This window comes from Cheilinus undulatus, linkage group 19, assembly GCF_018320785.1.
Source record: "Cheilinus undulatus linkage group 19, ASM1832078v1, whole genome shotgun sequence".
Classification (NCBI taxonomy): domain Eukaryota; kingdom Metazoa; phylum Chordata; class Actinopteri; order Labriformes; family Labridae; genus Cheilinus; species Cheilinus undulatus.
Genome location: NC_054883.1, coordinates 3549881 through 3562250, shown reverse-complemented (window position 1 = coordinate 3562250; position 12370 = coordinate 3549881). Strand labels below are relative to the sequence as shown.

At 41.3% G+C, this 12370-nt stretch overlaps 1 protein-coding gene across 1 annotated transcript in view; it reads right to left on the bottom strand.

Moving 5' to 3' along the window:
- jph1a (junctophilin 1a) overlaps positions 1-12108 on the bottom strand; it is a 65922-nt gene extending 53814 nt beyond the window's left edge. The window contains exons 1-3 of the mRNA XM_041814506.1: positions 12018-12108; positions 11394-11896; positions 8100-8868 (exon numbers count right to left, since the gene is read on the bottom strand). Of these exons, the coding sequence (XP_041670440.1) occupies positions 8100-8868; positions 11394-11772 (1148 nt within the window). The 5' untranslated portion in view covers positions 11773-11896; positions 12018-12108. The remainder of the gene's footprint in view (positions 1-8099; positions 8869-11393; positions 11897-12017) is intronic.
- Positions 12109-12370: the final 262 nt, after the last annotated feature.

The following is a 12370-nucleotide window of genomic DNA, read 5'->3' as shown; positions in this document are numbered from 1 at the left end:
GTCGCCATGGTTCATGTTATGCAGTTCTATATGGAGTTTACTCCGTGATAGCACCGCACACCTACGACATCACGTTTTGTTGCTCTGATTGGCCCATAAAGATGTGACAGACAGAATGTTCATCTAATCACTCTCAGTTTTCTTTCAAAGGCTCTGCCCTTTCACAAACACTGTCTATGGGAGGTTTTCCCACACATCCAGCTGGTGTGTCAGGTTAAATTGCTGATGTACTTTGAGATTATGTTCCCTTGTGCAAGAACTGATGTAGATCTACGCTCTTGCACCAGTGTTAAATAGAACAGTGTGTCACAGAACCTGTGTGACTTTATAGCAGTATAGAAAGCTAAAGCATGATTGATATTCAGATTTTGAAACATACAGAACTGGGTATTAACACACACTAGGTTGGATATCCATCCACATAACAATCACATGTTCATTATCTCAGTATTCATAATTTCTTGTTCTGCTGTTGAATGTAATTCAAACGTAGTCAACTGCCAACAAATTCAAAGGGTTCTTGACATTTGTGACTAAGAAGAAAAGGCAACTACATTAGAATTATTGTTAAGATTGGTTGTCTGCATACAATCTTAATTTTTCCACTTCTATAACCAGTGTTGTATTATCCTAACGATGCATCCTTACATTTTGTTTCACTGTTTTCCTGTGATAATGGTTAATCATGGGCTAACCAGCGTTGTTACTCTAAGATTTAGAGAGATAAGTGAAGTTCTTGAGAAAAAAAGATAAATTTAGTTAATTATTCCATAAAAAATGAGTGAAACAGTACTTCTGGATGTATGCCTGCTTAGGTTGTCTGGATCAACACTTGAAAGAACACAGAAATAAAACAGGAATTCATTCATATGTGAGTCAAATAAAATAATACATGAGCATCCTCATCTGAAGGTAAGTCTCAACTTTTCACTCATTGCTTAAAATAAAAAACATGATTTCAATATTGTAATTTCATATTTAACCATTATTTAGCCTGGTTGGTCCTTTTGAAATCAAAGATCTCTTTCCAAGGGAGACTTGGCCAAGAATGGTAGCAATACAGTTTCAAATATCAAACACACTCGGACTCACACACTTCACAGTAAACAATAAGTACTATAAAAATAACACATCAGCTAAATGAGAGGCATACAGAGAGTTTGGTTTCACTAGAGCAGGGTTACTCAAGCCTGCTAAACCAAAGAGCCAAATTGTTGAAAAATACCTTTGCAAGAGACACAATCTAAGTGGTGAAAAGTGGCAAGAACAGCTTGAAGTCGCAATAACAGTAAGTAAAACGTGGCAAAAATGGTCAAAAAGCAACAAAAATGGGTGAAAATGGGGAGGAAAAGTGGAAAAGGGTCAGAAAGTAGCAAAAATGGGTGAGAAGTGACAATAAATTAGTTACAGGTGGCATAAAATGGTCCAACAGTAGCAAAAACATGGCAAAAAATTAGTAAAAAGTGACTAAAATGGGCAAAAAGCAGTCAAGAGTGGCAAAACGGCCAAAAAATAGGAAACAAGTGGTTTTTAGTGGAAAAAATTAGCTGAAATGGGTGAAAAGTGGTAAAAAAGGGGAAAAATGGGACAAAAGTGGCAAAAAGAAGTGGCAAAAACGGTAAAAAAAAAGGAAACAAGAGTTATTTACTGTCAAAAGACAGCCTAAATGGGTGAATTGTGGCAACAAAAATGGTGAAAAGGGGCAAAATGGGATACAAGTGGCAGAAAATGGGTTAAAATAGTAGGGAAAATAGCAAAAGGTAGCTTAAATGGGCAAAAAAGGGATAAAAGTGGCAAAAATTTGAAAAATAAAGTTGCAAAAAAAGTGGCAAAAAAGGGCAAAAAAGTAGGAAAAAAGTGGTATTTCATGGCAAAATGTAGCTTAAATTGGTGAAGAGTGGCAAAAAATGGTGATAATGGCAAAAAAAAGTTTCCTTTTTTTAAGGTTTTTCTGGGGGAATAATATTTGAAATTAAAACATAAAAGAGCATCAGATAATCACAAAAGAGCCACATGTGGCTCCAGAGCCACACGTTGAGTATCCCTGCACTAGAGAAAAACATTCAGAGTCTCCAGGTTTTGCAGTTTAAAATCAGTCTGCAGATTGTTCCAAGCAAAAAGTGCCGAGAACCTAAAACCATTCTTTCCCAGCTCTGTTCGGACTTTGGGAACTACAAATCAGACAACGTGAAAACGAACACAGGTTGTGCAATCCATCCTTCAAGATCAAATATAAATATCTTTCCTATCTTTTCCTGCATGTAAGAGTTGGCTAACCTTTCACTTTAGCCTGCAGAGTAAACAGTGCATTCAGATGGAAACACACTTGGCCTGCATGCATGCACTGGCTTACAGTGTGTTTGTTTTGGCATTTTAACCATAACCCTGGAGCCTTTGCATCATTGGGTGGGAAGATGTGCATCATCAACTTAACCTCAGATAAGGAGGTCAGATAAACAGTAAAGAAAATCAGCAGCACGCATAGAGAAGATGTGTGGAAATCTAAACTTATTTTACAGGTTTTTTATGTTTTGAACACTTTACTAGATGAATTTTAGAAAAGGTAACAGAGACTATTACTTCAGATAACACAGCTTATAGACTGTGACACCACCAGGATAGCTAAACTGCTCTCTGTAACAAAAAGCATCATGACACGGTAAACGTTTCAAAGGCACAGCCACTTATCTCGGTTCACAGGCCTCTGACACCACCAGCACTAGACACACACACCCATACACACAAACACAAGAGCATTCTGGGTATGTGTGTACAAGTCCATTTGACATAGATAAGGGTGACAAACTAACAGTGAATGGGGGTCACAGCCGCAGAACTCTCGCCAGTTCCGTATCGATTGGCTGGTCAGAGGCGTGAGGTCATCCGATCTGCCCTGGAGGCTGATGGGATAGCTCTTCTGTTAAGGGAGGGGTAGTTCTAGGCCCTTTTTGAACATAATTCTGCTCTTTTCATTTCACACTCCCAAGAAACTTCTGGCTCAGCAAATCTGCAGCAATTCCCATCCCATCCAATCCACATTTCTTCCCTCACTCTCTGAATCCAAACCATTTTATCTCCTTCAGTCTCCTCCACCGGCTCTGTCTCCCTCCCCTCTTCTGCTTTGCATCCGCTCCACACTCAAACAAGAGCATCATGTGACTAGAAGGGGATCGATACTAGTGCGTCTTTCCCCCATGCACTGTATAATGAGACTTACATAACCTGCTTACACACAACCAGCGTCGACCATTCTGACTGTTTACAACACAAACACTCTCTTAAAAAGAAAAAAATGTTGTTTTCGGTCGCACATGAAGGGGTGGCAAGTACCTGGCAGTAATTTGATCACTTCCAACAGTACAGAGGACCTTGTTTGCTGCCATAAACACTTTGTATCAGCCTGAATGCTTCCACTGTTGTTGTTTTAACGCTATGCATCAGGTCATGTCTTTTCTTCTGCTGTAAATTGCTCTAATGCACAGTTACAGCGCTTTCTTTTTATCTACTTTACTCCTCACTCAGGGAACTTATCTGTGGGGGAGACAGTATGCAGGAGTTGAAGTATTTAGCATGTTAAATCCACATTATGTAATCTTTATCTTATATGCCTGAAATCTGCAGAATTAAGCCTTCTCTCTCACTCCCCCACCGCTAGAAAGGATTTATTATATTTGAGAGAATTTTTGGATATTATAGTAAAAGCAGCTATTCATAGATTCAGCTATTACTGTAACACTGTAAATGACTGGGTTCAGCTCTGAGGCAAAAAAGAGCCATTCATTGTCTACAGTGTTATGTAAGAATTCAGGTTTATATTTTATTCATCAGTTAAATAGATTAGGTTTGTCAATTCATAGAAAAACTGATCTATGGATTTGTCAGAATAAAAAAGAAACAATGATACCCTTTTTATGATAAAGGCACATCATAATGATTCATAATTACTTTTGGTATAAAAAGAGGTAAAAAAAAAAACATGAGAATATATATTTTCTGTCACTTTAAAGAGATTCAGAGCTTGATCCTCTCTTATTCTGATGAGTCTCTGAGCCCCATGTGAGATAAAGGTAACTGTTTTTTACACCAAGTCCTCACTGCACATGACTGTTAGATACTGTGTTGCATCATGCAGCATTGCATGCTGGCTGTCTCCATCAGGGGTTCTCAACACTGGGGTCAGGACCCCACTGGGGGTCGTGAGACACTGAGAGGGGGGCTTAAGATGCCCTAGAAAATTAAGAATATTTTTCAAATGACCAATTTCCAAACTTTTTCCACAAATATTGCCAATTTGAACATATTTTTCCCACTTAAACCCCCTTTTTTTGGTCAATTTTAAACACTTTCCACCTCTTTTTTTCCTGCATGTTTTTGCCACTTCTAAACCAAATCTTGCCACACTATGGTTGGCTCTGTTGACACATTATTGCCAATACTAACCCCTCTTTACCACTTTTTACGCCACATTTCACAATGTAATAAGCCCATTTTTGCCAGTTTAATGAATTTCTACCTATTTCTGCCCGAGCTAACCTTTTTTGCCAGTTTACATCAATTTTTCATCCCATTTCACCAAATTTCCACCTATTTTTGCCACTTTAACTCCATTTTAGCCACTTTTTAATCCCCTTTTAACACCTAATACGCCTTTTTTGCCACTTTAACCCATTTTTGCCATTTTTTTGCCACTTTTATCCAATTTTTGGCACTTCTAATCCATTTCTGCTACTTTTAAAATCCAGTTTCACCACCTTTCCCACCTTTTTTGCCATTATTAACCCATTTGAGCTATTTTTAACATATTCTAATTCTGTGTTTTACAAAATGGATTTACATTTTTAAGAGGGCTACTTACTGCACAAATGAACTAAAATGATACTTACAATGAAAGTGTTTATTATTCAGGTTAAATATAAAATACCAAAGCTTAACTTTAAAATGGACCATGATTTTGCTGGCCTCCAGTTTGGCTGGGCCCAAGAAAGCACTCCCATTCTACCCCCTAATGGGCAGCCTTGTCTGCACATGACTATTCATGAATGGGCATGGCTGTGTTCAGCCGCCTTCAGGTACAGTGGAGGTCCCAGGTCTCAGGCACCTTTATTTAGGGGGTTGTGGAGTGAAAAGGTTGAGAACCACTGCATCCGTTAAATATTAAGTTCTATGGCCTGTTAACTTTAGTTTTTTTCCCTTTTAAAAGTATGACATCTGGCTCTTTTATTTTGAATGCAGACAGTTAGAAGTGTGGCTCTTACTGCTGAGAAGCTATGAGCCAAATGGTTTTGCCTCCATGTTGGCAGGAGTAAGAACGTAACATTTCTACTACAAATGTGGACAGTGTTCATGCAAATCTACAGCATCTCCACTTTGTAACACAAGCTAACAAACTGTTGAGTGAGGACAGTGAACGAAAATCACGGAGAACTTCCTGCTCAACACTCCTAATGCCTTGTCATCGACCTCTTTTCTTGCTCCTCATCCATATCAACAAGAGACAGAAAGGAAAATAGAAGCAGGGCAACAGTACAAAAAAGTTAAGTCGCATTGTGCTGCTTCCTGGTGCATCGCCTGCATGTTGACAGGGGATAATAGGAATCAAGCTAGGGCTGAACAATTTGCAAAAATAATCAAATTGCAATTTTTTCCCCCTAATATTGCAATTGCTGTTTAATATGCAATTAACTTTAGGTTCCTTACTTTATTTATTTTTTCAACAAATTACAAGCAATTACTAATTCTATATTATAGCCTACATTCAGTCAGGAATTCATTGATCATACATTTTACCATTTCATTGTAAAATGGATGTACAGTTTTACTTGGCACAGAAGCCTCTGCACAAAAGATGCTGCCTGGGTTAGTCAAGCAGCATGCTTTGACTTTCCAGGGAATGCATAGCTAGAAACCCCCATATGGATAGATGCAATTATGACAATATATATTGAAAGCAAATTATTTCAGAAGCAATTCATCCATCGCAGCATGAATCGGAATATGATGGTGCAATAAGCTTTAAGCTATAAAGGAAGAGGCTGGGGTGGAGGAGGCAAACTTCAGTGATTTTTTCAATTGCAGTAGGCCATATTGCAATTTAATCAATTCACAATTATTTTCCCAGCCCTGAATGAAGCTGCTTTTGTTGCTAATGCTTTCTCATGTTGTGTGTAGTTAGGACACTGACTTAATGCCAGCATTTCTGAGAAAGTAGCATATACTAAGCAATGGACACTCGTACAGATATTCATGGTCCAGTGACAATGAATCTTCCTTTCTGATCAGCCCTTGATTTACTGAATTTTTCTATGAACTGCCATGAAACTTAAAGGAGACATATTATGCAAAAATCACTTTTTCAGGCTTTTCCAACAAAAATATGTGTCCCTGGCCTGTCCACAATCCCATCAAGTACAATAAAGACCCATTCCCTCTCCCCTCTTTCTCCAACATTCAGAAAATGTGTGCTGAAACAAGCTGTTCTCAGATTTTAACCCTAGTAACCTTACATGGGGAGTAAGCACCCGCCCCCAGGTTTGGTTGGCCCTCCCCCACTTGGAGGACAGTTCTGCCCTCCTCTACTGATCCTCTCAGCTACCAGCTGAGATGCTGGATAGCTGAGTGGGTTACCCTGCTGACTTTGATCTGGGAGATTGATGGTTCAAATCCCAGTCAGGTCTTCAGATAAAAATGTCTGTAACATCAGGAGTGCCACATCCATTTCCTGAGAGGGGTGGAGACAGACAGCACGTTAACATTTAAAGCCACAGAAACAGCTTGTTCTGAGCAGAGCTGAAACAGAGGGGTTTTTAGACATGCAAAAGTGCTATACTAGTGTTTTTTCAGCAACAAACTTCACAGGCATGTTTTGGGGACCTCTGGGACCGATATAAACTTGTCTTAAAAAGGTAAAATATGTCCCCCTTAATGAGAAGGTAATGAGAAGGGACAGCTAGTATGTTTTGTTGCCCTCCCAATCTTATACAATACAGATGAAAAACAAATCTTCAAATAATTTTTAACAATTTACTTAAAGTTTTGGTAGAACCTCTTAGTAAATGTAGGCAAAAGGGAGCTGAAATCAAATGATGAATGTGGTAGATGTTTAACATGATAAATATTAGCATGTTAGCATTGTCACCGTGAATATGCATCCAGCATTTAGATAAATCCCCACACAAAGAGTATAATTGTAGTCTCTTTTTTGTATAATCTTTGATTGTCAGGATAAAAGACTAATCTAACTTCTTAGCTGATTAAGTAAAATTATAGTTCATCACGTTTATTTTGATCAAATATTGCCTGACAGCTACTGTTCATTTTGTGTGACTGCTGAATGTTTTTTCAATAATGGAATAATACAGTGTTTTTTCTTTGGATTTCTATATATGCCCTCATGATTTTCTGTGCATGCAAATTTTGGTGCACCTCTTGAGAAACAGTGAGAAAAAAAATCAAAGCACGCCTGATTGCATAGAGGCCTTTTCACAGCTTGTACACATCCTCACAGCCCTGAGTCTAATAATTCCCTGATGCAATGAAACCAGAGGATGTCAAAGTGATGCTGCGTACGCTGAACTGTGTCCCAGTAGGAGGGAGGCTTTAAATGAAAAGGTCACATCTCATCCACCTGTTAAAGAGCAGATGCCACATCAGAGCAATGCTTGGCAGGAGGAGCAGGTATCGTTATTGGGCACACGAGACGCACTTGGCACAGCATGGGTATGGCTATACTGCTCACACACACACAAACTCACAGACACATGAATCTTTCTCTCACACACAAACCCTCAAACAAGATGCCTCACCCCTCTCCCTGGGAATGAAAGATATGGGCAGAGAATAGAAACAGAACCTTTTCCAGGGATGATCACACAAAAGCCCCGAGTGCTGGGGATGTATAAAGGTCGGCACTGTTGTCATAGGACTCCACTTATACAAGACTGAGCCTTCAATCAGACCAGGATGTTTGTCAAAAAGGCCGCAGATCTGATTCTTCAGAAGTGGACAAAACTCTTTGGGCTCCTGCCCTGTCTTTTTATGTTTACACACCATACACTCTTGTTTAATATGGGAGCATGAATAAAAACACATAAACACTGTACCTGGAAGCTGCTATTTCCACTTTACTCCTGGCGATGGCTGCAGCCCTCTGTGCCCCCTCCACAGCCCGATCCACCTTCTCTTTGGTTTTGGGGTTCTTAAGAGGAATCAACTGCTTCCTTATTCCACGAACCAGCACGTTATTTTTGTACTTCCCTTCTTCTTTGGTGCCATCTGGGAAAACCGTGCATCCATACCCATGGCGCTTGTTGTTAAGCCATTCTCCCTCATACTTCATCCCGTTTGATCTCTCTGAAACACCAAATCCATTACGCTTGTCGTTCTTCCACTCGCCCATGTAGGTCTCGGTTGTAGTTGCGTCCACATGGTCCTCCAGAGGTAGGTCCTCATCTGGCAGCTCGCCATCGCCGATGGATATGGTAGAGTTGGCGTCACTGGAGCTGATGCGGCTCATGGCGGCGTCACTGCGTGCAGAACTGCGTTTGCTGGAGATTGAGGTCCGAGAGTCAGACTTACGCAACTGCCTGAGACTGCCGAATAGTGACCCTCGGCGGAACAGGCCCTTCTTCTTGCCAGTGACGACCTCGCTGTCTGAGTGGAAGTTAAGGACGAAGCCGCCACGGCTGCCTGTCGGCGTGTCTGCAGGGGAGGAGAGATCCTGGAGAACAGTGCCATTGCTCTGCTCAGAACGCAGGGAGGCCAGAGAAGTACGCAGAGGAGAGCGGATAACAGTGGCCATACCGTAGGGAACACTTTGACGCACGCCATAGCCATGTCGCATCCCACCCATCCACTGGCCCTGATAGGTACCTGAGGGACAGACAGACACGGGTCAGAGAGTCAGTGACCTGTTAACACCTGGTCATTAAAATCAGTGCTTCTCAAATGTTTGACAACCCCTTGAAAGAAATAAGTTATCTTGTGGCCAAACAATCACACTATTAATTTAACATATTAACTTTTAAGGGGGTGAAAAGTGTTTGGTTACCAAAAAACCCAACAAAAAAAACATGTGTAGAGCAGAAATTTGCTGTCCTATTTTCTTTTCTTGTGAAAACACAATAACTTTTCAATAAATGTATAACTAATTTCATCGTCATTACTAGAAGTAACATATCTAAATATATTCCTGATGCATGTTAAGAAAAATGCATGAAAAACTGTTTAGTGATAAGTAGTCAGAGAAATATATTGTTTCAGAGAGATCTTGTGTATTACATCAAAGAGGCTATATATATTCTACATTCCTTCATCTTTAAAACAAATTATTTCATTATCATTTCTAAAAAAAACATTCTCTCTTTAACCTATTAGATAAATAAAAGATTTTCAGAGCTGCAAAATAAGAAGTAGCCTCAAAATTATCCAAAACAGCAATCGGCTCTTAATATTACAGGTTGTGTGTGTGTGTGTGTGTGTTTGTTGTTGTTGCTTTTGTGTACAGTCTGCTTGTCTCACTGGACCCACTTCCAAAACAGGAGTGTCTTTCATCAACTGAAACTGTGTACAAGCTTAGAAAATATCTGCAGAGGGGGAATTTTGACAAACTATTCGAGGAAGCTAGAAATAGAAAAAAAACAATAATCTAATGTTCTCCTCATGGTAGACTCCTTAGGGGAAGTTTTTGCACCTGTACTAAAATAAAACAGATTATTTGAAGATATTTACATCTGAATAGCTCCACCAGGGCATTCTCCTTCATAGAAACAGTGAGCTTGTGCTTTTTTTGTACTTTCACAGACATGGACAGAGCCTCTCTGTCGATCTCTAACTGAAGGGGTGCAGGACAGTTTGTCTACCGATGAAATGTTTTCTCTCATTCCCGACAGAGCTGGGGCTGCGAGCATAACTAACTCAATCACAGAAATTTGATTAAGGTACTGATACTGATGATCACTTGGGATGAATATGAATCACTGAGCCAGGAGCCTATTTTCAGGCAGTCTCAAACTCCCCCACTGACAGTAGGCACATTCACCGTTTGTCTCTGACGGCAGGGAATCGCTATGAGTCACATAATGAGAGGAATACTTCATTAATCCCATTTGGTGCTGCTGAGCCCCAATGAGCATGAGCCGGCCTACTGTAGCTTCTTCTAGCATCATATTACAATCCCAATCCTAATAATAAGAAAGGCTTGTTAATCCTGCACTCCAATCTCATTGACCAACACAATGAAATAAGCTGTAATGGTCTGATTGTAGAACAGAAAATGATATACCAGCCCCCGGCAGGAATTTAGATGGATAAACAGTGTGAGATTAACAGGCTGGCTCTGTGCGGTGGTTCAAATCGGTGACCCTGCAGATCAAGTTATCAGGATGTTGCAGGGTCAGACGGCCAGATGTTCTGTAGATCCTCTAGGATCAGCTGATTTCCCAAGCCCAGCCCCTCTGGAACTGTCATATGTGAGGCATTTATCCAGCACCATAAGGCCTCCGTTAGGGAGATGATGCTCACAAATCACCCGACGACAAGGGTGTTTTATAACCACAGAGGACTGTTTTTAATAGCCTGTAATCGCTTGTGTTTGGGGGGCAATCAGGATGTTTACTCCCCTCTCAAAAAGGTCTCGAGACAATCTGTTAACAAAACACAGATCAGCGACATCAAAGCTCCAAGAGAGGCTTGCACCCACCTCAAAAGTCCACGACTGTGTCCTTAATATAGCCTATCACAGACAAATGCATTGATGGTAAATATATACAATTCATAAACTTGTATAAAAATGTGAAGGCGCATCCAACATGTAAAAAGAGTTAATTTCTTCGAACCACTTCTTCGAACTTTCTACAAATGTCTTGACTCTTGCACTGAGGAAAATGTGCATTTCTATTCAAAAAATATTATATTCGATTTTCAGTAATGAGTAACGTTGCTGTGAAGGTGAAAATCTAAAAGTGACAGGGGAGTAAGTGATAGTCTGGTTATAATTGGCTCCAAACAGACTGATTTGCTGTGATTTCCAAACTCCTTCTAGTAGGGAGATGGTGCCACTGAGCTGGCAGCAGCAGTCTCTCCTCCTACTGTCATATGAGGAGCAACCGGTTGTTGCCAAATGAGTTTGGGCAACGGAATCAGAGAGGAGCCGATCTCTTTAACTGCGTGCAGCAAGTTAACATCACCAGGGTGATAAATCATATCTTTCTGGGAGGGTTGGGGAAGTTAATGATGATGCTTGACCACTGTGCGCAGTGCGCAATCTCAGCTTCCAGTCAGATGATATCTGATGGAGATTCATGCACTGATGTATTTCCATCAGCCTCCCTCTGTTTCACTCTGAGCATCCTCACGTACAGGCTGCACAACACAACGAAAATAAGAGAGTCACTTACCGCCATCTCCATAGGTTTCGATCCCATATCCATCCTGCAGCCCGTTGCTCCAGGTCCCATCGTATCTAGCAGGTGTGTTATGGCTCTGCCGGACACCGTACCGACCCTTAAAACCGTGACTCCACTCCCCGCGGTAGATCCACTTGCCTTTATTCTCCACACCGAGCCCATGCCGCTTCCCTTGGGACCAGTAGCCCTTGTAGGTATTCCCACTGGGCCAGGTGTACACCCCAACTATCTCAAAGCCGTGCGACCAGGACCCGGCGTACTCGCCCTGGCCCTTGGGTCCGGTGCAGATGCCGTGTCCGTGGGCTTTGCCATCCTCCCACCCCCCGCAGTAAGTGCCGCCGTCGTCGAAGTCAAACCTTCCGCCCGTCATTCAGATAAAGGCTGGAAATAAAGCAGATCGTGCGCTGCTGCAGACTCAGGCGTCTCCAGGACCGAGGTTGTGGGATCCAGGACCGGTGGTGAGATGAAAGGATGAGCCAACAAGATGAATATGACTAGAGGAGCACAAAAATAGGAGGATGAGGAAAGACGATGGTATTTCCAGACACTGACATGCAATACAAAAGGCATGCGTAATGGTTAAGTGTAAAGGTATGAATGGTGGGCGTCATTTACCGGAGGCGCACGCCGGATTCTCCGCTGTGTGTTGCTCGTCTCCCCCCTCTCACCCACTGATCACAGAGGGAGAGAGAGAAGCGTCGAGTCCCTGCTAAAGAAAGACACTGGGCCAATCGCAACGTCACGCCATAGGGACCTCCCACTCTCCTCTCTCTCTCTCCCAGCTCTGAGGAGCCTCAAACCCCCAAATAAGACACCTTTAGGTCTCTGCCAAACCTGACTACACATCTGAGAACGCTACTGTACCGGTGTGCTCACACATAAACATTTCACTGAATGCCAGCTGGCTTACGAAATGTTTAATTAATTCATTTATCAAGTCTGAGTTCACGATTACTTAAATATATCCG